The sequence below is a fragment of the Dermacentor variabilis genome, unplaced genomic scaffold (genome assembly GCF_050947875.1).
Source record: "Dermacentor variabilis isolate Ectoservices unplaced genomic scaffold, ASM5094787v1 scaffold_24, whole genome shotgun sequence".
Classification (NCBI taxonomy): Eukaryota; Metazoa; Arthropoda; class Arachnida; order Ixodida; family Ixodidae; genus Dermacentor; species Dermacentor variabilis.
In genome coordinates, this window is record NW_027460412.1 from 1,322,059 (window position 1) to 1,349,736 (window position 27,678).

A 27,678-nucleotide genomic window follows, 5' to 3' on the forward strand; every position below is an offset into this window, starting at 1 on the left:
GAGGGCGGTATATTACTGATAAGACCCTTTTCTTGCCCTTGACAGTTAACATCTCGCAGTCAAGACTTATGATTTAGTAAAGCAATGAAGGGGGCTAGTTGGTGAACGTTCATGGTTATAGTGCGCTCAGTTTTACAAACACGATATTAAGGAAGGACAGGACGTGGACGGACGTAGCGCAAGTCCGTCCGCGTCCTGTCCTTCCTTAACATCGTATTTGTAAAACTGAGCGCAATATAACCATGAAGACTTATGAATGTAAACTCTGGCATCAGTCCGTAATGGTAATTATTTTTAGTATAAAGGGCAACGCCACCCCCTCGCCTATTCTGATGGTTTAAGTAAAAAGAAGTATATCCATCCAGGCCGACGACATCGTAGCTATTTTGAAACCAAGTTTCAGAAATCATGATGACGTCGAACTGGAAAGAAAATTGGTTGAGAAGACAAGAGATACTGTCACTTTTGTGAATAGCGGAACGGGAATTAAAATGCAAAACAGAGGTAAGCTTGGTATCTTGTAGATGAACGTTTTGTGGTAGCTCAAATTCAAAATATTCCATTTTGAAGAGAAAGTAATGGATTTAACACAACACTTAGCATATCTTCGAAAGGTCTTCGTGATGCTGTATTCTTACAATGGGTGTGTCGTCAGACTGCCTCGCGAATATCCTGCCATTATACGACCAGAAGGACTTCCATCCATGGTCACGTTTTCTACCGATAGCGATTCCAAGTAGTTGCTTTAGGGTAGGGCATAGTTGCTCGTTCACGTAAATTTTGTGAGTGTTATTTCCAATATCCTTGTTAAAAAGACGTGCCCTCTTTGCCTTGTTAAGCACAGCATCGCCCTTGGTCCTGGATTTAAACTGCACAATGATATTCGATTTTTCAGGGTCTCGGGTGGGTACACGATGACATATTTCAATGTCAGTCTCGACAATTTCTTCTTTGATAACTTTCCCGATCATCTGAACTGTGTCCAGCACATTTTCATTATCTTTTTTTACGACGCCTAGTGTTTCGAGATTTTTGTTTCTCGAGTACTGCTCCGAGTGCACAAAGCGTTTTTCAAGTTGCATCTTTCTTGAAGCACTATATTTTCATTTTCTAGTTTTCGTCTTGCAGTTTCTTCAACATTCAGTCTTGTCTTCAGTTCTTCAACTGAGGCGTGACCAAAGTCAATGCTCTGAATTCTATTTTTGTGCTCTATTTTCATTTCGCGAATCTCACTGCGCATGTCCCTTTCCAATGCCTCACGATACTGTTTTAGTTGATCCCTAAATTCCTGTTTCAGCTGAGTGAGTTCAGCTTTCATTTCCTCTTTTAGTTTAGCTATTTCCTTAGCCGTACCTTATCAACACAAAATATGCACTCCACAAAGCAAAGAACAAAGCAAAGAAAAGCAAAGAAAACAAAGAAACCCGACAGCAGCGACGGTAAATTGTATGCAATAGTATTAGTACAATAGTAACTTAAAACAGCAACCTGCGGCAAAAATGCAGAGAGGCGTTCAGTGTTGTAGTAGATGCGTCGTCGCTGCTGCCAAGTGAATCAAACTCCCGCGAAGCACTCGTTTATGAAGCTTTGGCGCTGTGACGTCGCCGCCGATGCCGCAGTTGATTGGCTCAGCTAAAAGTCGTGCTTTACCAGGAAAATCGCTGCCGTGTCCGCCACGTCACGTCACGCCACGCCACGCTCCGGACAAGCTTGCAGAACGAACTGGTGGGGGGGGGGGCACAACTTGCAGCTTCTGGGACAGGGGAATCTGCGGCAAAAATGCAGACAGGCGTTCAGTGTTGTAGTAGATGCGTCGTCGCTGCTGCCAAGTGAATCGAACTCCCGCGCAGCACTCGTTTATGAAGCTTTGGCGCTGTGACGTCGCCGCCGATGCCGCAGTTGATTGGCTCAGCTAACAGTCGTGCTTTACCAGGAAAATCGCTGCCGTGTCCGCCACGTCACGTCACGCCACGCTTCGGACACGCTTGCAGAACGAACTGATGGGGGGCACAACTTGCAGCTCCTGGGACAGGGGAATCTGCGGCAAAAATGCAGACAGGCGTTCAGTGTTGCAGTGTTGTAGCAGATGCGTCGTCGCTGCTGCCAAGTGAATCTGAATCAATCAAGTGAATCTGAAGTGAATCAAGTGAAAGTTGCAAGGCGGGTGGCACTGACGTGCGTGAGTGCCATATCTGGTGTGATACTAACAAACAAATGGAGACGCAGGGCGTGGCACGTTTTGGTCATGCGAGCGATGCCGCTGGTGATGGTTATTCGTACGAAAGTATAAGGCAACCAATTCGTGAGTTAGTTCATCTACTTGCGCAACAAGGTGCGTGCTTGAACTGTCGGGTTCGTGAAAGTGCTGCAATGACGGGGGTCGTGTCGCCACGGGTGCATTACAACGATCAACAGCGGATATCACAGGATAAAAAGAATCCATAACCTCGTCTGCCGTCGTCGCTAAGGCCTCGACAGATGTCGTAGTAAATGAGGGACATAAATTCATGCGTACCTGGTTCGGTAGACGCTGGAAGAAGAGCTCCCGAAGGATTTTCGAGTCTCCTGATGATGGACTACACAATAAACAATTTCTCACCCTTAAGGGTGTAAAAAGGGTGTTCAGCAGATTTACACCCTACTGCACACCCTTCCAGTTCCAGTTTATTTAGACTATGGCATTTCTGCGGCATGCTGTAATGACAAATTTCGCAACTGTCTCTTGTTCTGACATGGTTACTTTGTGCGGTTTGCCGCGTAATTCTAAGTGCTCTCACTGCTGCGTCGGTTCATGTTTGACTGCCTGTTGTTTGCAAGTGCCAGGGGTACTGTGTATGTAAATTTGCTTGCGATGCCACGCTGCCTAGTTAGTGTGCCCCACCTTGGTACGGCAAGGACATATATCCTTGCGGATGGCTACCTCAACGCGCTCAGAGAAGCAATTTGCGCGTGCCCGGTTCTCGGCGGCAAAGTCGACCTGACGTCGAGCTCGTTTCAGGCAAGTGCACGTGTTCCCTTGTTTGATTCTAACTGCACCTGCTAATGTAGCGTTATGCGAAAGTACTGACGATTATGATGAGGGAGGCTCTTCGCGACATGTTTGAATCCGAGTAGTGTTTACATCGCTAAAAGAAGTGTATCGCTTAGCATTAAACTGAAAGTATAATACTCGTTCGCGCTGCATAATTCTCGCACAGGCGCGGTAGCGCTGCAGAACTCGCGGTGCGCCTTTTTCGTTGCGGGGTGCTTTTCTCGTCGCGACGGTAGATCGCATTTTTACAGCGAAGCCGCGTATCGCCAAACTCGTTATGTGCTTTAGTGCGACGGCGACCAGCAACGAGCATTGTTGTCCATGTCTCTTATGTCGCCGCTTAGTTTTCGACTCTACCAAAATTTGCCTTGTCGCCTGGAGGTGCTGCTTATACGGAGTGCGACTAGTCAGTCAGGCGCCCTCAGACCGTACGCGCTTGCCCTTTGCCATACAGCTGCTCCCCTTGCTCAGTCATAGCGCGCGCGCGTGCAGCCTGTCATCGCCACTGCACCACTGTCCGCCATATACATAGAATTACTTTTGCAGTGGCTGCGAAGCATAGCAGAAAAAGAAATAGCATTGTGCATGTCAGCAACTAAAGGCTAAAACATTTCCTGTGAGCTACATGTTAGCGCGCTCAAAGGTGTGATGCGTGTCATGCCCTGTACGTGCGCCTCAGTTACTGTGCCGATTCGTTTTAAGTGCTTTGTGGAGGATCGCTCGCCAAGCAAATGCTTATTAGTGCATTTCGCTCATATAACAGCAAATCCAGGGGCGCATTACTAGACTGTTTTCTAATCCGAAAACAACAGTCCGCTGTTGCACATTTACAGTGGTTTGCTGCATATGAAGCAATGGAGGCAGTTTACAGCCTTGTCGTGCATGGAGATTCCTCAGGTCTCTGCACGATATAAAAACCAGTTGTGCTTTACCGCTTTCAGATACTGGACAAGACGTTCGATGAGTATGTGGATCTCTCTCCTCAGGACACTATCCCAGACTTATCGAAAATTTTACTGCGCCCACAAGTGGACAGTGAGCAGCAGTTTGCGTCAACATCGACTGAGGTATTTGTATTTGGTAGTCGCGTGTTCTGCAAATTCACAGCTTAGTTACGAATTCATGCGTCGGCTATTTATTGTAACAGTGGAGCTGTTTAAGCCGAGCGTTTCACATGCGAACAAAAAACTAGCACAGCGTTGCCGATTCCGCTAAACTGAGCTTAATCCAGTTGGAGCTTGTTTATGCAGTTGGTTCATTTGTAAGCCCAGGTAAGGTAGGGGTAATTGTTTCAATCATAATTAAGCACTTTATAATCGATAGTCAAATACTCAATCGATACCTAATCGATAATCGATCAATAAATTTTGGAAAAATTTCCTGTAGTTCGCCGGTAAGCATGGCAATGCGTAGTGTAGGCCTATCGATATCCAAACGATACCTAATCGATAATTGCTCAATAATCCGTAAATTTCAGAAAAAGTGCTTGGTAGTACCCCGGTAAGCATGGCAATGCATCGTATAGGCCAATCGATAGCCACTCAATACCCAATTGATACCTAATCGATAATTGTGAGCTAGGTTCGCATCAGCTCCACTGTCTCTTTAGCATTGCGCCTCCAGTGCAAGGTACAAACTATGCTATCTTTTTTTTCTTGCAGCACATTGCAGCGAGCAGTATGGTGGCCAGTGGCAGCGAAGATCATGAAAATGGCCTTGGAATTTCCTTCGATCTGTAATGTGTTTGAGTGTCACATTAGAAATTTAGGTAGTCTCACAGGGTCGCAGAATAATATTGGTTTCGCCCGTAATCATGTTTTAAAGGGACACTAAAGGAAAATATTAAGTTTGGTTATAGTGATATATTATCTGTGTAGGAGTCTATCACCACTTTCTGCGCGCCAATAAACGAATTTGTTGCATCTAAAACTTCCACCGAAAGTCCCTGGTGCCGCTGCTCAATTTGATCACCCACGCCAAAATCGAGGACCTGACGTCACCGTCTCTGCTTCCGCTTTCTGTGAATCAGCGGGCGTCCGAGAGGGAGCGCTGCAGTTTGCGGATTTCACCGGCTCGTTTTGTGGATTTCACAGCTGGCGAGTCAAGTCAGGCCGTAACCGTGCAACAGCTGTAATGGCGTTCCTGTGTGCGTGGAGCCTACGATAGCATGTGAGCCTGTGTTACATATTCCTCCGAACGGCGTTATTCTAGAACGTGTTTAGATGTAGTGCGCGTAATGGAATTCTAGCTGAGTACATCGTGTTACACTTCAGCTACTGAAGCGAAGAAAAACGCCAAGTGCTCTTGCGGGCTCGCGCTTCGAGCGCTGCAGCACACGATGGAGCTCCGCAGGATTATCAGGACAGGTAAAGGCCCTCCATACACGCGCCATCGCTGCATTTTTAACCTGGTCGGCGGAAACGAGTGTAGGAGAGCTTTAAGGACAGAGAGGGTCAAGATCGCCGCACGACGACACCGCCTCAAGTTCTTCGTCAGGCAAGGAAGCTGAAAGTGGCGCACGCCTTCAGCCGCATCTGCGAAGCACCAAGTGGTACGTACGACTCTTCCTAAATGCTTGTCTCATAAATTACAAAAGTATCAGATACGCGCACACGGACATTCGATCGCGATGGTGCTTGATCCGGATCCCCTCAATCGCTACCCGTCCATTGCGATCGAATGGTTGGACTAAGTCCGTGCTCTTACGTTCTGTGAGCTCAGCCAACTCAGCCCGAATCGTTGGACCGTATAGCAGCGGTCACTCTCAATCACGCTGGAAGAATTATTTTCTAATCGGGCTCGATTGCGACGGAAACGCCCGTGTGAGCTGTCAACTCCTGTTCGACTAAGCTCCGTAGCTCGCGCGCTGATAAAACATTTTTATTCCTCTGGCGGGCGTAGTATTTGTTAGCCTTTCTAAAGTGCGCGAGAGACCATTTACCGCCTTAGCTACAAGTAAAACATAGTGCACGTTGACTTTTCAGAGTGCATCTGAGAGTACTGCTAAAGCAAGCATTGTGGACGTTGCGGAAGCATTTAGGTTACATCGCGTTAGCGCGTCGAGTAGCTTCTAAGGCTGCTTGGCTGCAAGGTTACAACTCAACACTGCTGGCTAATTCACCATGTGTTTCTGCTTTCCAGGTGCGACTGCGGACGCTGTCAAGTGCTTCCCAACTTAAGCGAGCTTTAGTGCCTGTGTGCAGCGAGATGGGCCCGTTTCTGCTACCCATACAGAAAGCTTTAGAGGTATCCCAAGTTCATTTGCATCCTTTGCCAAATATATTCCTATCATATAATGGGACAGTGAAAGTGCTGTCATATTGAGCGATTAATTTTTTAGCTGGGCCAGGACATGACCTCTGCTTTTTGAATATGTTCACCTGCCACGTGAAATATTTAATGACCATCTGTAATTGGTCTTTATGATATGGTTCCTGATGTACAGTTCTGTTCATAGTTTCTTTAGTGCGTATGTGCATGGAAGCACTACGTAATGCGATGTTCCACTTGTGTGTCCATTCCATCTTGCTCATGTTTTATTTCCTGCCTCCCATGTCATAACCAGGGACCCCGGACCTAGTCAAGCTACTGACTAGCTTATTCTCTGAGGTTCTTGCCAAAGCTTGCGTGAATAAAATTTGATGATCACAGTCAGCCATACAATTGCAACCAGCAGCAGGAGAGCCATTCGCAATGCACTTTAGTTTTTTCTTTTGAATGTTGGCACGCTGAACGTGAAACACTGTTTCTAGTTGAATGCGTACCTACAAGGGTCAGTATTGGATCTATTCGTCAGCATGTTACACCTCCCACATGATGCACATGTCACCAAGTGTCTTCTCCATGATTTAAGATAATGTCAAACTTGTCATTATCTGTTAAACCCAGAAACAGCCTTATGGTACTTTTGTGGCTATGCCGCATCAGTTGTAGTGACAACCTATGCCACTTGGCTCCCTCACTCCTACACTTTAGTGTAGCACAAAGCTTTCCCGGCATGATGTGCATGTCAACAAGTGTCTTCTGCTTGACTTATGATATTCTTGAGCTTGTCATCACCCGTGCCAGTCGGTGGAAACCTTATGGTGTCCTTGCACGCATGCAGCATCAGTTGCAGAGACAATCTATGCGACTTGGTTTGTTCTTTCTCACGCTTCAGTACAGCACAAACCCTTTCGAGCATGAAGTTTGTGTCTTTGCTTTTCCAATTTACTGGTATAGCCTTCGAACAATTGGTTTTTGATAACTCCACCAGTTGCTTGTCTGCTGTACATGTGTGAAAACTTCAAAAACCGTGCCTTGTGTGCCGCTATGAGCTCAGTTTTGGAGGGCCTAGGTTTGTTCTGTGGCACAAATGCTCGTGCAATTTTTTCTGGTGCCTGGGCTAGTGCTTCTGGAAATGACGGGTGCTCGATGCAAAGCTCGGTCACCTTGTTTTGTTGATCTTGCACGTAATCTGAAAGTAGAACAAACCAGGTAACTTCAGTGCTGCATTTTATTTTAATGCTATAGCAAATATCTGGAGAGGTCACCTGATCTGGGAACAAATAAGTAAAAGCAACATTCTATAATTAATGCATCATGTGAAGCTTTGCTCCTTGTCTGTCGCTGAGAGTGTGGTTTGCCAGTCTTGTGTCAAAGTAGCAAGAACTTTGGCTTTTCTGCATTGAGCCTAGCTGTAACGATAATGTGTACTTGTGGTAAAATGTGTTATTGGGAGGAAAATCTGTCTGTGCATCCCGATCGCAGTTACTTCAAAAAGTGTTGCACGATGCTTGAATATGCAACGAATGCAGTACATGCCGCTATCCTGACTCTATAACCACCCTACGAGAAAAAAAGATTGTTCTGCCACAATCTGCAGTGCTCTGCTCCTTACAACACTTGTGAATGGCTTGTAAATGCAACGTGAGGTGTAGTTTTGCTGAGCACTTGTAGAGCAGAACTGCTAACTGAAAGACGGACGTGACACAGTTAAACTTGCCAAATGTAGCAGCCATCTTGAGTGGATACACAGTCATCATGCTATGTCTGGCCTTGGATGTCTTGCTGTGCCATTGCTGTGCTCCATCCTTTGTTGTTGCTTGCTCTTTGTTGGCATTTTCATTGAAATGAAGGGCAGCAATCAGTGTTCTGGAAATGCAAGTTTTCCCACAAGGTTTAATTCTCAGCCGTACTTTGCAAAATTTTTTAGGAAGTACTTGTCTGCCTGAAAAATTAATAACGCATGCATGCTTACCGAGCCTTCATTCCCTCATATGTGTATGTGGTAGATTTAGGAGCATAGCCGTTCAGGACACTATGGAAAGATTCCAGGCTGTATGTCTGCGTGTCTGGCGAGAGCTGTCGGATGTCTTTGAGAAGCACTGGGGCCATGACAATGGCTCTGACTTGTTTGTGCGCTGGAGAGTCTAATGTGCGAAACGATAGGACATATATGTATTGTTCCCTTCATCACAAGTATAGATGGACAATGCACATTGTGCTAAATTTGATTAATTGTGCAAAAGGTTCTCAATCTCAACTGATCGACGATGTAATTACACTGCATAAAATGCAGTGCCACTTAAACTGGCAGATTACTTGTATTTACCAATTTTGAGCCATGACACTCTGCTGGAAGGTCCATGGAGGCAGCGGGGATAGAGGTTGCCATGACCATCATGAATGTCAGCTATGTGGTTTAGGAGACTTGTCCATGTCGCCACTAGTAAATCTCCATTTTCTCCGCAAGCACATGCGCACCAGTACAGATGGTTCACAATGGGTTGTATCCAGCTCAACAGCTCCCTGCATCTGGCCTTCCGTGAAGCAGCTGTCAATTTTCTTCTGATGCCTGGAAAAAATTTGCACCATAATTTCTTAGTCCATCTCGTGTGAACTTCAACTGTAGGTAGATGAAGAAGACTAGCTCGCAGGATCAGTACAGAATGGAATTGGAATACAGTGCACTGAAAGATCTTTCTGCGCACTATTTTTGGTAGTGTAGCCTCAAATAAGTGTGTAGCTTTTTTATTTCAAGGTACTAGTTCCTTCATAGCTAAAGGGACTGTCTACCATTCTTCAAGGACCTCCTATTTTGTAATGCAATAGAAAGCTTATCATTTAAAGTGTAAACGTGCAGTGGTTTCGCTGGTAAGTGAGTAGGAATTTTAAAACAATGTATTTCGATTTGCATAGTGTCTTAAACCTCTATGGATGCCCGAAAAATGGGCTAGTGGATGTAATGGTGGTAAAAGTGAGAAACCGGAAGCACGTAGTGTTTCTGCGGTATTACTTTGTGTAAAGCACTAAAATGACTCTAATAGCTGTCCTCAGCACATAAGGGGCAAGTTCTTTTGGCCCACGTATAATCGCATGTTTTTTATAGGCACAGTCTGAGTGCCTGTAATTTTCAACAACCTGAAAAAGACGGTGACCCTTGCATCACTCGCACAATGCTACTAGCACTGCTGCATGTCACAATGTCATGCCATTCTTGTCTGCACGATAGCAGTGCCGCTTTCAACACGCACTACTTTGAAAACAAGAAATCAATCTCTCATGCAAAGAAAAGTTAGCAGAGGCACTTAAAATACAATTTTAGACAATAAAATAATGTATCCAAGCAAGATAACTCTCTCTGCACAGATTTTTGGTGGCATAATGGTGCTCACATTGGTTGCACTGTTTCACCGTCGAGACACTTAATTTTTGCATCACTCTCAGAGCCAGATAAGAAATAGAATTCCTAGCTTATAGGATACAAGTTTGCTGTTTCCATCAATGTGACACACAATATTATCATTCCCGCTACAATCCAAAGACCTGATCCTGTGGTAAACAGACCCTTCAATGCAAATGTTCGAAGTATGATGACGTAAGATGCATTCTTCTTTAATAAACGCTAAGTGCTAGTCAGGAATTGCTTTGCGGCTATTAACCAACATTAGGTATTTTACTAGCAGTAGTAAATACGTTAGTTCCCTTCATAACTACCTTTTGCAACGTGCCAGACGTCACATTGGTGTTTGGTGGCCGGGCAATGCAGCCTCATGTATTTCTTTATTGCTGTATGGCGGTCTGTTGTCAGGGACCTTATGGAGATGCCCTGGTCACCGAGAAATTGAAGACCTCTGATGAGACCCTCTTTCTCCATTTGTGAGCTCGCCTGAATTTGGGCACTCTGGAAGACAAAAAAATTGTATGTGCACAGGATACATAATTGATGAAGTGAAGCTGTGCAAATAAAGCATCTTGCCCCATATTCTTAAAACCCTCCTCAATCCCACAGCCCACCTCGACTACCGTAAGTTGGAACCATCGCACTAGCACAAGAATATCACACAGTCAAATCGCTGTGGCACTACCTTCTTCTCGCACACAAGGCCCATTGTGCCCAGATGAATTCAGGAGTATGTGAGTAAATCGTCAAGGGTGTGGGAATTATGAAAGGTTTCGTTACAGGGAAGGATGGGCCTTCTAAATACAGCGTGTACACGCTCACCTGTGCATTGATAAGCTAAAAAGGAATGCTGAGGCATGTATGCGATTGACTTGTGCTTCCTGGAATGCTTGATAAACATTTTGACGTAGCAGTTCTGCGGAAACCCGCAAGGTGGAGAGAAGTAATGAATGAAGGGAAAATCAGACATCCACCCGTTCGTTTTTTTTTTTCAACTATGAGGCTTTTCTTTCGAGGAACCCGTATGGGTTTCCTTTGTAGCAATTGCTACGAACGGGTGGGTGTCTGATTTTCCCTTTATTCGCTTGATAAACATGTAACAATCATTGCACGATGGTTGAAAAATAGCAATAATCAAATATGTCGAATGATACTCGGTAGTTCTTTTTTCTACTTACTTCTTTGACTTGAATTTGCTCAGTGTGTATTATCTTTCCCGTGCCAGGACACAAGAACGAGTATGTCAAGAACTTGGCACTGTGGCCTGGTGAGTCACAGCGCCCGTCCCCGCAGAGTTCCAAGCTGCTGTCACCAGCTGCTGCCAGAAGTCCTTTCTGGTGCTCATCCCAGACCTACGAAAAATTTGGACTCTGTCCTGAGTTTTGATCTACTCCAGGTGCTACGTGTACAGTTATGTGCACACGGTTTATGCCTGATAACAATCAGAATGAAAAAAATAGTTGCAATTACAAAATATTGTGCACTCTCTTAATGGACATTAAGGAGAAACACCACCCACATGTAAGCTCTGCCTAGACACACAGAGCAACATAAACACTGACGTACAGAACATGCTAACACAGGACTTTGGCTAAAAACTGAAAGTAACTTTTGAGAATTGTATTTGTGTTTTGTATTTTATTCAGGATGATATGCAAAAATGAGGAACAGGTTGCAACATCATTCTGATTCGCACATAACGCGACGGATTTTGAAGACATTCAGCCCTAAGCCTCTTGTCGGTGGATGCAAAAGGAACAGATTATGTTAAAAAACGTGGAGTTAGTGTAGCAAAGCTTTGCAGACATTAACAGCATAAAATGAATGCAAGTAAATGAAACTACATTGAAATTATCATAATCGCTACGGAATCTTCGGTACTGCATATGAGCCATAATATTCAAAAATTCACCTTCCGCTTTCTCTACTTCTAAGCAGCTTATTTCTTCAATGCATAAGCCAAGAATTTTACAAAAATGTCATCTACAAATACAGCACAATGCAGCACCTTTCCTTACAGTTCCATTATGGGTTTCCTGAAATTAGATGCTACAATTTCTGCAGCTGCATGCATTGTGTGTTAGCGAAAATGTAAGATGAACTTACAGGCTGCTTAGAATAATGCCAGTGTCTGTTCTTGGAACCATTTCCTTCTCATGCCAGGCATATTTTCTGTATTTATGTCCTTTGTTCGCTTTCTTATGCACAATAAAAATGCCTGAAAAATTTGAAATGCTTGCTTCATTCTGTTATTTGGTTTTAGTAATGATAAAGCTTTAGAAACTACTCTCGGACTGCTAGTCTTATGCGATTGCTTGTGCACTGAGCATGCCTGCCTCAAATTAGCTACACCAAATTTTGAAAATTATGTTGGCATATAGATTTGTTGCACGAAAATAAAGCAGGTTAGCAGTTTTATATGCTAATCACGAGCCATAACAGCTTACAAATATTTTGCAGCCCAACATTCTGCCATTGGAGTGAATGGTTAAACAAAGGGCCAATATGACACTACTTCTAGTTGCTCCCGAGATATTGGGCCGTTGTTCAATATGTGGCTAGCTACATATTCAGGAAAGCTGAAACGAAATGCTTACTGCAGTGACAGCTGGAAAAAGATATGCCTTCTGGTAACTGAAGAATGTTTGATCACTGATGACTTGAACACCCATCAACCTCATCATTCTGAGTGTTCCAGCAGCACTTGAACCGAAGAAGAGTATTGCAGCCGACAAGTCGACATTGCCTTTGGGCTTCATTCCTACTAGTGGCTGGCTCGCCCACATGTGCTCATGTCCCCTTGGGAATTCAGTCTTAGCTGTGATGCGTGTCCCAGAACAGGAGAGGCTCACTGTGCAGGACGCAGAGGAGCAAGTGCGGCACGTGTTCAGGAGTGTCAGCAGGTTGTCACGGGAGACAAGAAAGTAGTCTTTGTGTTGCGTACACCCCTCATCCACATCGCACCCGAAAAAGAAAATATGCCCCTTACTCAGCTTTTATACAGGCACTCTCGTACAAATTCACCCCCTTACTCAGTCAAAAGTTTGAGCTGAAAGTTAGCACTTTTCTCTTTTAGCAGCAATAATTACCCTTTATTGCCTTCATTATTTGAAGTGAATTAAATGCTGCACCTGTGCATCAAATAATCGTAAACACAGGATAGAAATTATCTGCAACCTGTGTGCACAAATGGAAGACAGCTACCCCAATCTGCTACACCTTCTTTGTAATTGTGACTTTGTGACTGTTTGACTCAAATCACGGAAGCTTTTTTCACATCTGTCACTGCAATTAGTTACTGCAGGCCAGAGACTGACATAGACATCTGTAGGTCTTGCTCTTGTTACCACCCATCACATGCATACTTGGATCATTTATAACCTATCACATTGTTTTTCAATAAACAAGTAAACATCACTTTACTATAAACACATAAAGTGCACTAATACATACTGCACCTTTGTATCTGAACATTTATACACCAACATGCACAGTAGTATGCAATGTTTACTTACTCATCAAATGTCACCTCTGGGGTGCAAGTCAATTCTTCCGGCTCGTATGTTGTGTCATGCATGTCAGGGTATTGCAGTACTGGGGACACGTCAGGCGAGGGAATGTAGCTGATGTCCTTTGCTGGTGTACGTCTCCGGTGCTCGACTGGTTTCCTGACACAAGTGGTACGTCGTCTCTTGATTGGAGTTGATGTCTTTGGCGTAGGTATGTTCTGAACATTCACCTGAAGTGCCTTGCATTTTATTTCCTTCACAGTTGTATTCACCTGAACAGCTGGAGAGCAAAGAAACGCTATGCGAAGGTCTGAATAAAAGAGAACCAGGACAACAGCTTTAGAGAAAATGACACTGTGTCGCGTAGTTCCTGAAAAGTTGGGAAAATGACTGCAATTCTGACTAAATTGGCATAGCACAAAGCACCAACAAACATGCTGAAGTAGACAAGATTCTACTAGCCTGTCGAATATTTTTTGGTGGTGCTACCAAACAAAAGAGAAAATTTGCTACGTGTTCCCCCAGACTCCATCACATATCACATTAGTAGTTTTCGTTAAAAGCTAGGTAGCAGCTTGGGCGTACTCACAAACGTTCGTGCCCAGTGGTTTAGCCTGCACTCCTTTTGCATTCCCGACGCTGCGGAAACTGCTTGTTTTCGCGGGGATCTGCATAAAATCTGTCTTCGTCTCCGCGTCTTTCGCACCAGAGGGAAGCGTCTGAAATGTGCCGAAAGTGCACTAAGCTGTGTGCTGCGTTTGATCTGCGTACAACTGCAACCACCCTGACAAACCCCGCACACATACTTCCGCGTTACTTTCGGTGAAAGTGCCAGCAGTGTTATTTTCAGCCATCGGGTCGGCAACGTTAGCCTGTAAATAAAAGCAACTGGCTATGAGTAACGTGAAGGGCGGCGCACACTTGCTGATTTTTAGTAATGAAAGTTAAATAGCATGCGGCGTCAAGAAGAGGCACGACTCACAAAACTTACGTCCTGCAGCAACGGTGCTTGCTCTTCAAGGGGAAAAGGCGATATCGACGGAACAACGTTGCAACCCAGTCGCGCTTGGAAAGGCACTTCGATTGACTGTCTTGGGAGAGAATTGTGCTCGCAATCCGCGTTGCTTTCAATGGAGGTTCCAGTGGCGTCATTTTCCGTGATCAAGACATCAACGTTAGCCTGTCAATAAAGGCAGCTGGCTATCAGTACCGTAAAGGGCTGGGCACACTTGCTGAGTTTTAGTAATGAAAGGAAAATAATATGCGCGTCAAAAAGAGGCTCTACTTACCATGAAATTTTCGTCCTGCAGCAACGGTATTTGTTCTTCATGGGATGAAGGCAATATCGACGGAACAGCGTTGCGAAGAAGTCGCATTTGAAAAGCCACGTCCATTGACAGCCTCAAAAGTGAATTGTGTTCGTAATCCTCAGGGCGGAAATGCATCGAGCACACATGCAGTCTGATCGGCACCTTTCCTACCCGCTGTAGCATGGCAAATACACTGAGCCAGCGAGAACGTAGAGGTTCGCCCCGCGGGATCGCATAGTAGTGCACGTTGGTGTCGGAACTTTCAGTATCCTTGTTCAGACGACGCGAACCGTTTGGGCACCCCGCGACATCACATCGACCCGGCATTTCGCCGCTGGGAACTGGGAACTACAGCTGTCAAGAACTTTCGTGACACAGCATGGACAGCACAGCACGCCGCGAAATGGAAACTTTGCCATTCACCAAGCGAAAGTGCGAGCGCGGTCAGCGCGGCCGAGCGAAACCAGAACTTGTCGGCACTACTGTGGAGTGAGCGCGACGGCCGTAATATGCAGCAATAAAATAAGTATGGCTTATGCATGTTTCATTTGTTGCCAAAATTTATCTAATTTACTTTTCAAGTGTAACATGTAGCAGTAGTTCAATAATTAAAATAGAGGCTCTGACGTCACTTTATGAGAGGTACCACAACGCACGACAGGTGGCGTCCCTCCAATTTCCCAATTTCTTCGTTTTCTCGCTTAGAAGTAATCTGTCCTCGCTAAGAATGGTGAACTTGTCATTACAAAAGCCTAATCTTTCACTCTAGCTCAACTTAATATTTCCTTTTAGTGTCCCTTTAAAGTGAGATTTATTGAATGGAAAGGCAGAGAAGTCGGCCTAATACATGCCTATAGCCTAGTACTCTGCACTTGGGAGGGGGAAGAACAAACAAAGATTGTTAAGAAAACCAAGGCACCTTATAGAAAGGTGGTTGAACACGAAGCTTTCTCCCATCTGAATTAAAGTCCAAAGCCAACCATCACATAACGAAACCAAGAAATGCTGAGCCACCCGATGCAATGCATATGTGATTTGATTGCTTGTTTACGATTGTAGTCACTGGCGTTTGGCTGTGTACACCTGGTTGTGAACCTTGGGATCAGCGCGGCCATGACGTCTAGCTTCTGTTTCAATGCGCATGCTCGATTGGATTAGAAAGGCGGTGCCAATGTCAGTAACACATATAGCTCACTGGTATGTTCGCGGCTCCCACGTTTATATTGTCCGCAGTGGCAAAGAAAATTGCTGCGCCTGAAATTCTGCACATCATACGCGCTGCAGTTGTAGCAGTAAATTTTATGAATTCGCATCATATTGAACTTTGTTGCAGATGTGACTGTATCACTTAGATTCTGTTCAGACTTAACTACTCTTTCCTAATAATAACTACGACGGGCTTTCTCGGAGTGAGAATGTTTATTAAGGTTGAAGTACCATAAGTATTCCAAAACACAACACGCTTTGTATATCCTTGGCTAGTATTGTTGCAGTTAGAGTCGAGGCGCAGTTGATTGTAACTTTCCCAAACAAAAGCACGAGAATGTTCATTGCTATCCTTATACTCATATCAGTACCTCCTAATGCCAGTGCTGTACTAGGTCTGGAACCTTAACAATAAAATTAGTGCTGGGCTTGGTTGGCACTGATATCATGCTATTTAGAATAATCTTATGCAATAGAAGAGCTAACATTAATTTTTTTCTGTGTTTACCTGTAGCTGACGTAGGGCACTGATATTTTTGTTACTGTAGCAACGTGTTGAAAACTGAGCTCTGAATGGCAGCTTTCTTGTAGGCCTTCACGCTCAGAGGATGATGGGCACACTTTTGTGCTGCCAAGCCTTGGCAATCTTCATGACAGTATGGCACTGGTAGCCCGATTTCGTGGCACTGGTAGCCCGATTTCGTCCGCAGCGTTCCGAAAAATTGTGGACATGCTGTTCACAGAAATGAAGAAGATCACACTGTAAGTAAATTACCCCTTATTTTTGATGGCTGTGGGATTAGAAATGCCTGCTGAAGTATAAGGCCAGTCGGTACGAAATTTTGCAATATTCTTGCTACGACACTTAATGTGTAAAAATGTGACCACCAGGTTTCCTGAATTTTTTGCGATTCTTTGGGAGAATGAGTAAAACAAAATGTTAATAATTGAAATTCGTGTACTTCGAAAAGCCACATAATTAATAAAATTGCCATTATCCCATAATTAGTAAAGGAAATTCGCTGGCTAATTTGAGCTGGAAGCACGCACTGTTCTGCACAAGTTCGAAGATGTACGCTGCAAAAACCTGCCGATTCGGAAATTTTGTGTGGTCAGACAGGCTTTGAATTTATGTTTCACTGCATTAGATTTCATTTACTAATTCATTTAATCTGCAGACCTTGGAACTACAAAAGTTTACTTGTTCTCCTAAAGGCATTTGCAAAATTATTCATAGCTTCTCAGTGTGTTAGGGGCAAAGCCATAATCTCGCTAAATGTGGACAACAACAATCTTAATATTGCGAATATTTTGAGGTTCCCAACTCGTACTTTCTATTCAAGGGTGACCTCACTTTTGCTTGAGAAATACCCGCAGCTGAAGGACGTAGTAGGAAGTGTAGCTGTAAGTAAATTGTTATATTACTGGGGACCGCCAGCTGTGGGGATTTTAGGCAGTGTGATTCTGGGCACATCCATTATCGTACAAATCCTTGAGCATGCAAATTGATTGAGGCTGGCACAGATAGCAATATTCCTATACACTGCAAATGTAATAACTGCAGAGAGAAGCTTCACCAGACGTGCATTTTCATATTAAGGGAAAATGCCTAGGGAAACCTATGAAGCTTTCATTACCTACACGAGGGGAGAGACTTGTGTCAGCACGCCTTCGATCACGCTCGTAAAGAGACTGCTCTACCTGAAATCTTAAGTTCTTTTCTCTCAGAAATTGTGTGTGACCTTTTGGTTTTTTGGTGTGTCTTTAATCTTTCCGTTCTTTCTAGACAGAACTTATTGTACATGCTAATAAAACCACTTTGAATTGGTAGTAGTCAGCATGTTTCTTTCTCATTTGTGTTGTTTGCACTGCTTTGCCTTTTCCTTGTTTCTTTAATGCGTACTAAAAATTTCATTTGACCCTTTCCTTTACGATAAGTGACCTCTGAATGTGTGCACAATATTATTTTATTGTTCATGCAACTCTCAGGACTCCCGGAAGGTAGCCTTGCGCTACAGGTTCAAGAATCAGCGAAGGGTTCTTCCGTGCGATGGTCGCGTGGGCGAGAACCGTGCGAAGTTTGGGTCACGCAGGAAGGGCAGTGAAGAAACAGCCACGGTGGAGCTCCAGCGGCACAAAGTGCAAAAGATGGTGAGGGGCATTCCGTAGTGAAATACAATATTTTGATTCGTTTATCTAGGATGATGTGTAGCAAGCTAATGGCGAGCGTAATATTTTCATTTGCTAATGCTTTCAAATATTTCAATTCTTTTTCACTGAATAGAAGCGCTCCGAATTTAATTCTGTCTATTCAGTGCTCTCTGTTGTTTTAGGTGGCATTAAAGTATTTTGGATGCGTGATTGAATTTATGCTGGCGGAATATTTATCTAATCAATTTAGCTAGGCAAAACTAAAAACCACAAATCAGAAAGACCAATGGCAAAATAACGCAAGGGGACAGTTGAAACGACTTTGGTGTACTAACGAAGTTATTTGGGGCTCAACCGCGGTCCTTTGTGGGTTTGTTCCCTGTCTAGCAGGTGGGAACAAGGCCATATGTTAATCCATACAATTAGCTATGTAGTTGTGTGTTGGTGTAAATGTATCACATGAAAAGGATAGTGAATGGGGCCATTAGCTTTTGACAATACCTCTTGAACATTACTGCAATGTTTCCTTGCATACGGCAGGTGTATTTATGCCGCAATCAGCTGTATTGGTGTTGCTTCCCACAGGATGTTGCTATCTCTACAATAGCCGGAGAAGAAGAACAAAGTTTTGAAATGCACACGGAGTGGCTCAGTTGTGAATCTCGCAAAGGCTCTCCTGACGAGGATCAAATCAATGAAAGGATGGCCTCGACATGTCGCCAAGGAATTTCTGACATCGCAACAAATAGTATTTATGAGGCGGAGAGGAAGTACCCATACATGATGAGCTTTGAGCGGGTAAGTAAACTTTTGCTACTATGTATGAAACAGCATTTACATTAAGTTAGCCTGCATGGTTGAGGAGGCAGCTGCATGTAAAAAGAGCTAGAGCTTCTGTAACTGGTTGAAAAACTAATTTTAATGCACACACATGTTCTATTGTACTGCAAGAAAGACTCAACTACTGCTCTCTAAATATTGCTCTGAGGAAAAGTTATTGCTCTAATGCATTTGGGCAGAAGACTCATTAGCTATGCCACCAAGGCTAGCCTTGTGCCACAGACGCATGGCCATCAAAGGTTCACCACAAGGCAATGAAAGTCGTTCAACGCTTCTATCAAGACACTGACATTTGTAATGACGACTGACTGAACTACATAGTGTGTGTACATAGTGCTTATGCATGTGCAGGGCTTATGTGTGAAAAATACTAGAGAGCTGTGTTGAAGATATAACCTATGAACTTAGCGAAAGCAAGACTTTCCCTTTTTTTAACTTCTTGTAGTAAGTGAGAAGGGGTAGTGGTCGCCAAGACATAGTGACAACTCGATTCATTTCTATTTCAATAGAAGGTTAAACAATGAGCACCATAAATTGGTTTTCTTTTCTGTGTAACTAGAAATTTTCAGTTTCAAGTACAGCTTCAGAAAAAAGTTGCCATTTCTATTTTGTAAGGTCAGAGTGCTCACTTGGATTGTTTACATCTGTCTCCTGCCCAATCTACAATGTAAATGCTGTGCTTGTAGATACCATGGTAAAAATAACTGCTATGTATTTGCTGGGTATTTGTTGTAGTACACTTTGTATATATCTTTTTTTTTTGCAGTTTTGCAGCGACGTTGCAAGACTAACTAAGATTGACCCTTCACGTTGTATTGCAAAAGGGTTCAACAACACTGTGAAAATGGCAGAAATGAAACGCATCCCTTGCGAAGCAAGTGTAATGGCCTCACTTGAACAGGCTCGTGAGATGTCACCGGAGAGGCTGTGAACACGATGTGAGTGCTGTTACAAAGGCTTAATCGGCAGCTTTTAGACCTACACTCCGCGACAAATTATTTTTGCAGGATCTCTTCTTATAGGCATAACATTACAGTACATCTGTGTTTAACGATTTGGTTCTTTGAAGACAGCTCTCGAGGTTTTCAACTCATATCTGGTCTTAAACTGAAATTCTTTAATGGTACGTTGTTTGATGTGTAGAATGGAAATAAATTGGCATAGTGTTGCACAGTTGAATGCCTAGATCAAGAATATTATGGACCATGGCAGGCACTATAGAGTATTGGAATACCCATGGGGAAGGTCGTCAAGGTGCAGTGGACATAAATAAGGGGATGTTACCCTAGCACCAGTGTTCAGTGGCTTTTAAGGACAGAAAATCACGGCGCGAATAGTTTGCAAAACCAACCTTTGTCACAGATTTAGGGAAGTTTAGGAAGATACTAAAAATGTGCATTAAAGTGGTTGCTATAAACCTTTCGCTTTGCAGACATCCTAACAGTTGCAGCACTTCGGATACTGTCTTTCAATGTCAAGGAAGTTAATGGTCTGTCATCTTTGTTTGTGCGAGAGGAGGTAAGTTCCTTGAGAGTTTGTTCTGGCACAATGTATGATTAGTACCCATGAGCTTTGCTTAAAACTGGTCAGCAATGCACGGTGCTTTACTGTAATAGTTCTACATCGAACACGGGAAGCATAATATCAACAAATATCTGGGCCCATCCAAAAAGGAATAAACGACTTTTAAATGGCCGACTTGAATTCCTGAAAAGACAAGTTCTCATTCTGCGTAGTCAGACCCACGTGATCTCTGAAATAACTTGATTTTTCAAGTACATAAGTGCAGCGCAATAACTCGTAAATAATTTTTTACAGCATGGCAGGCTAAATAATAATGCTGCTTGGAAGTGCTCCCGTGGATCTGTTCAGGATTCCTTGCGTGGCTTGTATATACCACAATTCTAAGTAGAACCTCCTCGTGTGGTTAGCTTTAGTGCCAATGACACTCATGCTTTTCACGAAATGTATACATATGTTAAGCATGTGTTGGTTATTCTCTTGTGTATTTGCTACCTAGCAACATATAGCACATCAATAAACATGGTAGATAAATACCACATACGGACAGTGGCTGTACTATTGTGTAGGCTGCTCCCCCAATTTTGGGAGCCAATAATATAAAAGCAATCCTAAGAATTATATTTCAAACAAAGTAGTGAAGGAATAAGTAAAGCAAGTACTCTAAAAGCATAAAGGTGTTCCCCAGGGAGCTGCCACCTACTCTACTCTGAATGCATGGTATGTTGCGTCTTCAGACTTTATGCGCTTAACGTTACTGGCGTTTCGAATGTGAATGGACTGAAGAGACTATTTCATTACAAGGGTGGTGATGACCAGGGCCCGAACAAGCTTAACATTACTGGAATTTTGAATGCCAATGGGCTAAAGAGAGACTTCAGTTACAAGCGTGGTGATGAGCAGGGCCTGAGCAGCCGTGAAGTATTACCAGCAAAGAACCTGGAATATGTCTTGCAACTAGGTACCAGAGAGAGAGGTTTATTTGAAGAAAGGCGAAGAGGTCGGCTTGAGCCTTAGTTTGCACTGGCCTGCTAATCTACACTGGGGAAGGGGGGAGAGAAAAAGAGCGATGAATGATAAGATAAGAAGGTGCATATACCTGTATACATGTCCATCACGTTGAGGTCATACTAGAGTAGTGCTTCGAGTCCAATGGCTTGAAGGAAAGCTATAGTCACTCCAGTGACCACAGCTGCGCTGTTGGTGTCAGGTCAAGGACCTAATACAATCTCTTAAGATATTGGTCTTTTAGTCACTCGTTGAATAGTAGGAATAAGGCTCTGCCGTTCTCGCACATACGCTGGGCATGAGGAAAATATGTGCCCAAGTGTTTCTGGCGGTTGGCAGTGATCACAGTTGGGACCAATGTCACTGCAGCTGATGATATGCGTCTAGCGCCTCGTGAGTGCAACACCAAGACGAATGCGGTGCATATTTTCTTACAAATGATTCATTAGACATTAGTATCCATTATCACCCAGTATTATTGGCCTACGAAGGCTGGATAATCTATAATTGAATTTATTCTTAATGCTTCTGTTTTGATTTCATCTTAACAATGTCTGTGATGTGTAGTTGGTGTTTAGGTCACGTGAGACAGAGAAAAGGCTGCAATATAACTGCTGATACATAATTTGGGGTCTATAGCTCTTAAAACACGTTTGATTGTTGTAGTGAATTGAAACTATATCAGTGATTATATTGTCTTTTTTTCTTCGTGTCTCGCGTGACGTAGTCATCATCAGCATCATCATCATCATCCTGGTTACGCCCACTGCAGGGCAAAGGCCTCTCCCATACTTCTCCAACAACCCCGCTCATGTACTAATTGTGGCCATGCCGACTTCTTAATCTCATCCGCCCACCTAACTTTCTGCCGCCCCCTGCTACGCTTCCCTTCCCTTGGGATCCAGTCCGTAACCCTTAATGACCATCGGTTATCTTCCCTCCTCATTACATGCCCTGCCCATGCCCATTTCTTTTTCTTGATTTCAACTAAGATGTCATTAACTCGCGTTTGTTCCCTCACCCAATCTGCTCTTTTCTTATCCCTTAATGTTACACCTAAGGGATAAGAAAAGAGCAGATTGGGTGAGGTGACGTAGTCAACTGCACCTCATAACCATCATTGGATTGATGAAATTGAAGTATAAGAAAATAAATTCTAATAAGAAATATTTGGCGGTTGTAGGAGAATACCATATGGCCAATCATTTATTATGTCTACCACATCATTTAAAAGAAGAAAGCACGCGACTAAAGTCTCTATAGTCCTTTAAAATGGAACTGAAAATGCCACTTTCAAATATGGGTCAATCCCCTCCTTCCTAAATTGCAACAAGTGCGGCCCATACTTTCATCTATATGCCAGATAGTTTCCAGTGTTGTCACCCAAAGTATTAACCACGCAATTTTTGCTTCTGCCTTGTAATGCACTCACTTTTTTGTGAAAGTGGAATCTTAAAATGGCATGCACAAAACAGCTGGCTAGAGAAGTGCGCTGTTTTAGTTTGCATCAATGTTTAAATTAAGTGTGAATTGGCCTCAGCGAATTCTGTGCAACATATTTATTATAAAATAAAGCTACAATCTCAAGAAGTGTGGGCAATTCTGAGCGTGGTCCCAAAATTTTCGTCGGGCATAAACCAAAAATTCATGCATAAATGTCAGACTAGTCATTTGTATTGTTAACATTGTTCGTATTGCGTTGAAATGATGTATAACCTGCAGAAAGCTTCATAAAGGGTGACTAAGTGTGAAGAGGTGACAATGTACTATTCATGGTCTATTGGTGATGATGCAATATTTTTTCTTGCCACTACAGGACCCGAGCGTTCCTGCAACCCCTTGCATCGTATTTTCTGGAGCAGACGTTGTAGAGGCTGACCTTCTCCACATCAAGGTGGACCACGAGAAGTTGTTTGCGGTGAAAAATGGGGAGGAGGGGCTGGCGGCTGTCTTATCTGCTTACTGGCTCTTCAATATCCAGTACGACCGCAAGCTGTTCAACACTCTTGTCATTGAGTGCCCCTAGAGTAGTGGCTACAAAGTTGTTGAACAAAGTCACCAAAAGTGAGCCATGTTGAATGTGCTGTTGGCCGTCTTGGCCGTAACAATATTGAAGTGGTAAGAAACTTTTGACAACAAAGTGGTAACTTTTGATAACAAAAGAAATTTAAGTCTAGCCAACTTCCACCGTGGAGCCAGTGGAGGCAAATCAAGGAACCAATGCATTTCGGAAACAGCCTATGCGATAATACCGGGAAGTAATGAACCTTGCAGATTTTTTCTATATCTTCTTACTGCGATTTATTAATCGTGATTGAAACTGATCCCAAATGACACTGGCATACTCTAACGTCGGTCTAATGTAAGTTAAATATGCAAGTACTTTGACAGGTGTGGTTGCTAGCTTTAATTTTCGGCGAAGGAAGCATAACTTCTTTTTTTTGCAGCTCCACAAATTCTGTTTACGTGTGATTTCCAACTTAAGTCTTTCGAAATTGTTAAACTTAGGTATTTTATCGTTTCGGCTTCAGTTAGAACCGTTAAGTTCATCTCATAATTACACTCAATAACATGCTTTCTTTTGTTTGTAACTCTGAGCAGGACTGATTTAGATTGGTTAATTTTCATTTTACTTCTTATGGCTCAGACTTCTACAGCTTTAAGGGTTGACTAAGTGGCGCCTGGTCGTTTTGGTTATTGATTTCACCATATATTAAACAGTCGCCTGCAAATAACAGGATGGTTATGTCGTTATTTAGGTGATGAGCAATATCATTTATTTAAACTAGAAAAAGAAGTGGTCCTAGAACGGATCCCTGTGGAACGCCTGAGGTTGTGTTTAATTGGTTAGATTTGTTACCATTTATATCAGCGTATTGTGTCCGATCTGTAAGATATGAGCGGATCCACATAACAACATAATTTATATTCATTTCCATCAGTTTTTTTAATTAATTCGTTATGTATGACCAGATCGAAAGCCTTCGAGTAATCTAAAAATATAGCGTCGACCTGCTTTCTATTGTTCAGTTGTATTGTTCTATTTCTATTGTTCATATGTATTCGTGTTGCATTAATTATTGATGTTCTTAATAAATTTACTTTGATACCAAAACTATCCCGCACTCTCATATGTATAAAAACACCTGTGCCAGGCATGTCTCAAATGGGCAAAAGATCACCAGGTGCTGTGTGGTGTATATTATTTGCCTTTGTTGCGAGGGAAATATGTGACTGTTGCAGTTCAACAGTCGTATATTTCCTTGGAAAGCAATGGTTCACATGCATTGCTTTCCTGATTAAATTTTCCATTTCGCATGGCGTGCATATGGGCTGGTAGGGTCTTTGGATTTATGTTGTGCATTGTGGTCCAAAAATAGGTATAGCTATAGAACATTTATGCAATGTGTGCGAAGTGGCATCCATGGGTGGGAAAGATGCATATTTTTGCACTATATATATACATATATATATATATATATATATATATATATATATATATATATATATATATATATACACTGTTTTGTCCAAATATCAGTTGCTAGCATGCGGCCTGCACACGGCATTGTCTGTGGAGTAGAGCGTTGTATGTTTGTGGACACATTTGCTGTCGTGCATCAATCCTCGGCTTTTGCTGCTCGGGTTATTCAATGTAGAGCACCCTTGCAGCACCTATTTCATAGGGTGTTATGGCAAAATAGCACCCTTTAATAAGGGTGCGACCACTACACCCTTTAAAATTTTATGCTGTGCACCCTTCCTTAAGGGTGCTAGCCTCTGCACCCTTTCCTAGCACCCTTTTTTAAGCACCCCATAGGTGGCAAAGGGTGTTCGTCTGGGGACAAGCTAATTTACACCTTTATGGGTGAGAAATTGTTTAGTGTGTAGTTCCCAGGAGTTGTGTCATGCGGCGAAGCAGCTCAGTCGGCCTTCTGTCACCAAGTTCTTTCGATGAGAGGAGCTGTTGAATCCGTCGCGACTCATGGTCGGTGTTACTAAGCGGGAGTTACTATAGTAACTCCCGCTTAAGGGTGCCGTACTGATCATCGGGCGGAGGAGCTAGCAAAATGCCGTGGATCAAAGCTGCAGTGGTCCGGTTAAGCGCATTCACGACGTTATCGTACTTGGCCGCCTGTGATGTGACTCGGTGACGGCGAAACTGCGCCTCGATGTGGACGAACCAGAGTTCACAGTCCGAGGGCCAGAAATCGGGAAGTTTCAATGTGGTGACGGAAGTCGTTCCGTTTTGTGCGAGACGTCGTTTTTCGGTGGCCGGTTCCATGGCGTCCAGAAGAAACTTGGTAGACGTACACAGTTATGATGTGGTATAACTTCCGGCTCCCCAACTTGTAGGAACAGAAGACGCACAAAGAATTGCCATTTATTTATCAGGTGACTGCGTTGATGTCGTGGCTACTACTGTGAAGACTAAATGCCTGACGGCGCTAATACATTCTTCCACTACGGGGCTCTATGAGTACTGTCCACTACAAGTAATTTAGGGACTCGAACCCATGAACTTTGGTGGTAGTAGTACCCTGAACCTTTGATGGGAGGTGAACGCACACCCTTTTTGTTAATTAGGGCGAAGTTGATTAAGCCAGAGGTAATTAATATAGAGTGAATTAAGGTACTCGAACCCCCGATCTTTTGTGTTAATTATGGCTAAGCTGATTAAGGTATAGTTAGTTAATGTAAAGTTAATTAGGGCACTAGAGCACACGATCATTGGCGATAGCTTTGCGGCTATGGGATTTGACCAAGACAGCTACGTGTGACGGGGGCGAAATAAAACAACGTTCACGCACTTCGATCTAGGGACAGGTTAAAGAACATCCTGGGGCTAAAATTAATCCGGAATGCGCCACTACGGCCTGTCTCATAATCCAAGTGTGGTTTTGCACCTACAGCCCCATAATCCAATTCCAGTTTAATGCTTCTGCCACGATGCGATGTTTCATGTCAGGCAATGACAATGCTCAACCCTGTCAGAGGTTATGAAATGTGGCGCACAACAACGCCTCAAACAAAAACCTTTCCCTTTGTGTTTTGTGTACTACGCAGACAAACAGCAGTGGTGCAGGCTAGGTAACGTTTAACGTCAACTCAACACTCTCGTGTTGACAAAACGTTGAAAAAATTAAACATTCGCCATCAACATCTCCGCTAATTATCGTCAATCAAAGCAAACAGTACATAAAGCTTCGCTTACATCCATTCCCGCAGTGCGTGGCTTCTACCTAATCTTTTATGCAGATTGATTGTTCTTGTAACGTTATCATTACCCGAACTTCCCGTTGCAGTCTTTCACTTTGGTACCCTCGTCGTTATAGTCTCTCACCCGTATTTGAAGAACAATAAACTGAAAGTGAAACTGAAATGGTAAAGCGTTCAGAAAACTGATGTCAAATCCCACTGTACGTCTGTATACGTTTGCTCACGACTTGCTTACTTTTCTTTGTAATTGATGGGAAGGCGTTGCTGTCATTGGCAGAAGATGGTTTCTTCGCTCTGCGGATATCGAGAAAAATCCTAGGCCTCTTTCAGCTGAGCAGAAAACGGAAATGTTTGAGGTTATTCTGCAAATACCGTTGTGGGTGCGAACACAGGCAGATATTCTTAGCGAAATTCGCTCGATTCGGTCTGACCAGCAGGCGATGGAGAAAAAGGTAACTGACGTAGCCGCCAAGATGTTTCGCGTAGAAATGTGAGCCTCGTCTATACCGCCCTTAAAGGACGCAGCAGGAAAGATTTCCACGCGTGTTGAAACAGCTATTTCTTCCCTTGCGGCAGATGACTTCGACAACGGATCACGAAGGAGCAATTTAATAATCTATGGCATCACGGGTGCAACGAATGAAATGGGCGGAATCAGAAGAAAGAGTTGTTCCGTTTCTTTTTGCAAACCTAAATATTCTGGTTTCTCCGACATCTACCGAAAGAGCGCACCGACTGGAACGGCAGAGGGAATGCAGCCACTGATTGCCTAACTTTGTCATTTAAAGAAAAACAACGAGTACTTGCCGCTGCTCTGAAACTAAAAAAAAAAATAACCAATGTTGTTATCTGTCAAGATTACTCAAAAAATGACAATCGCTCGCAAAGAATTAGCTCAGTTTGCTTGTGAGCACAGTTCTAATAATAAGAACTGTAATAGGCTTAGTATGGGAAATGAAGTCTGCTGTGTCTTCAAGTACGCAGTAGCCTACTTGCCAGAACACATGTTTACTGCCACTTGTAATACAACGGAAAAGAACCACAAGGCACTTACGTGGCCGTCTTATAGACCTATACAGAGCTACTAATCAGTGAAATCACACGCACACATACAGGCACGTGCGTTCTATCTCAGATACAACAATTCAAGACCTCAGTAACATCAGAGTGCCACTACACGTTCTATCTGAGGGGGGATGACACAGCAAAGTGTTCATT

General features: G+C 43.4%; 2 protein-coding genes across 2 annotated transcripts; one reads left to right on the top strand and one right to left on the bottom strand.

Moving 5' to 3' along the window:
• Positions 1–1,963: 1,963 nt before the first annotated feature.
• On the bottom strand, positions 1,964–12,481 carry LOC142568634 (uncharacterized). The gene is made up of 8 exons (XM_075678504.1): positions 12,293–12,481; positions 10,874–11,047; positions 10,010–10,196; positions 8,625–8,867; positions 8,271–8,442; positions 8,016–8,164; positions 7,330–7,487; positions 1,964–2,038 (listed from the first exon to the last, which is right to left on the bottom strand). Exons 1-8 carry the CDS (start codon positions 12,479–12,481, stop codon positions 1,964–1,966), a joined length of 1,347 nt encoding a protein of 448 aa, XP_075534619.1.
• A 37-nt stretch (positions 12,482–12,518) lies between these two features.
• Positions 12,519–23,266, top strand: LOC142568635 (uncharacterized). Its single transcript, XM_075678505.1, has 7 exons — positions 12,519–12,598; positions 16,312–16,482; positions 17,037–17,124; positions 17,710–17,871; positions 18,457–18,586; positions 20,144–20,229; positions 23,057–23,266. Exons 1-7 carry the CDS (start codon positions 12,519–12,521, stop codon positions 23,264–23,266), a joined length of 927 nt encoding a protein of 308 aa, XP_075534620.1.
• The last annotated feature ends 4,412 nt before the right edge of the window (positions 23,267–27,678 follow it).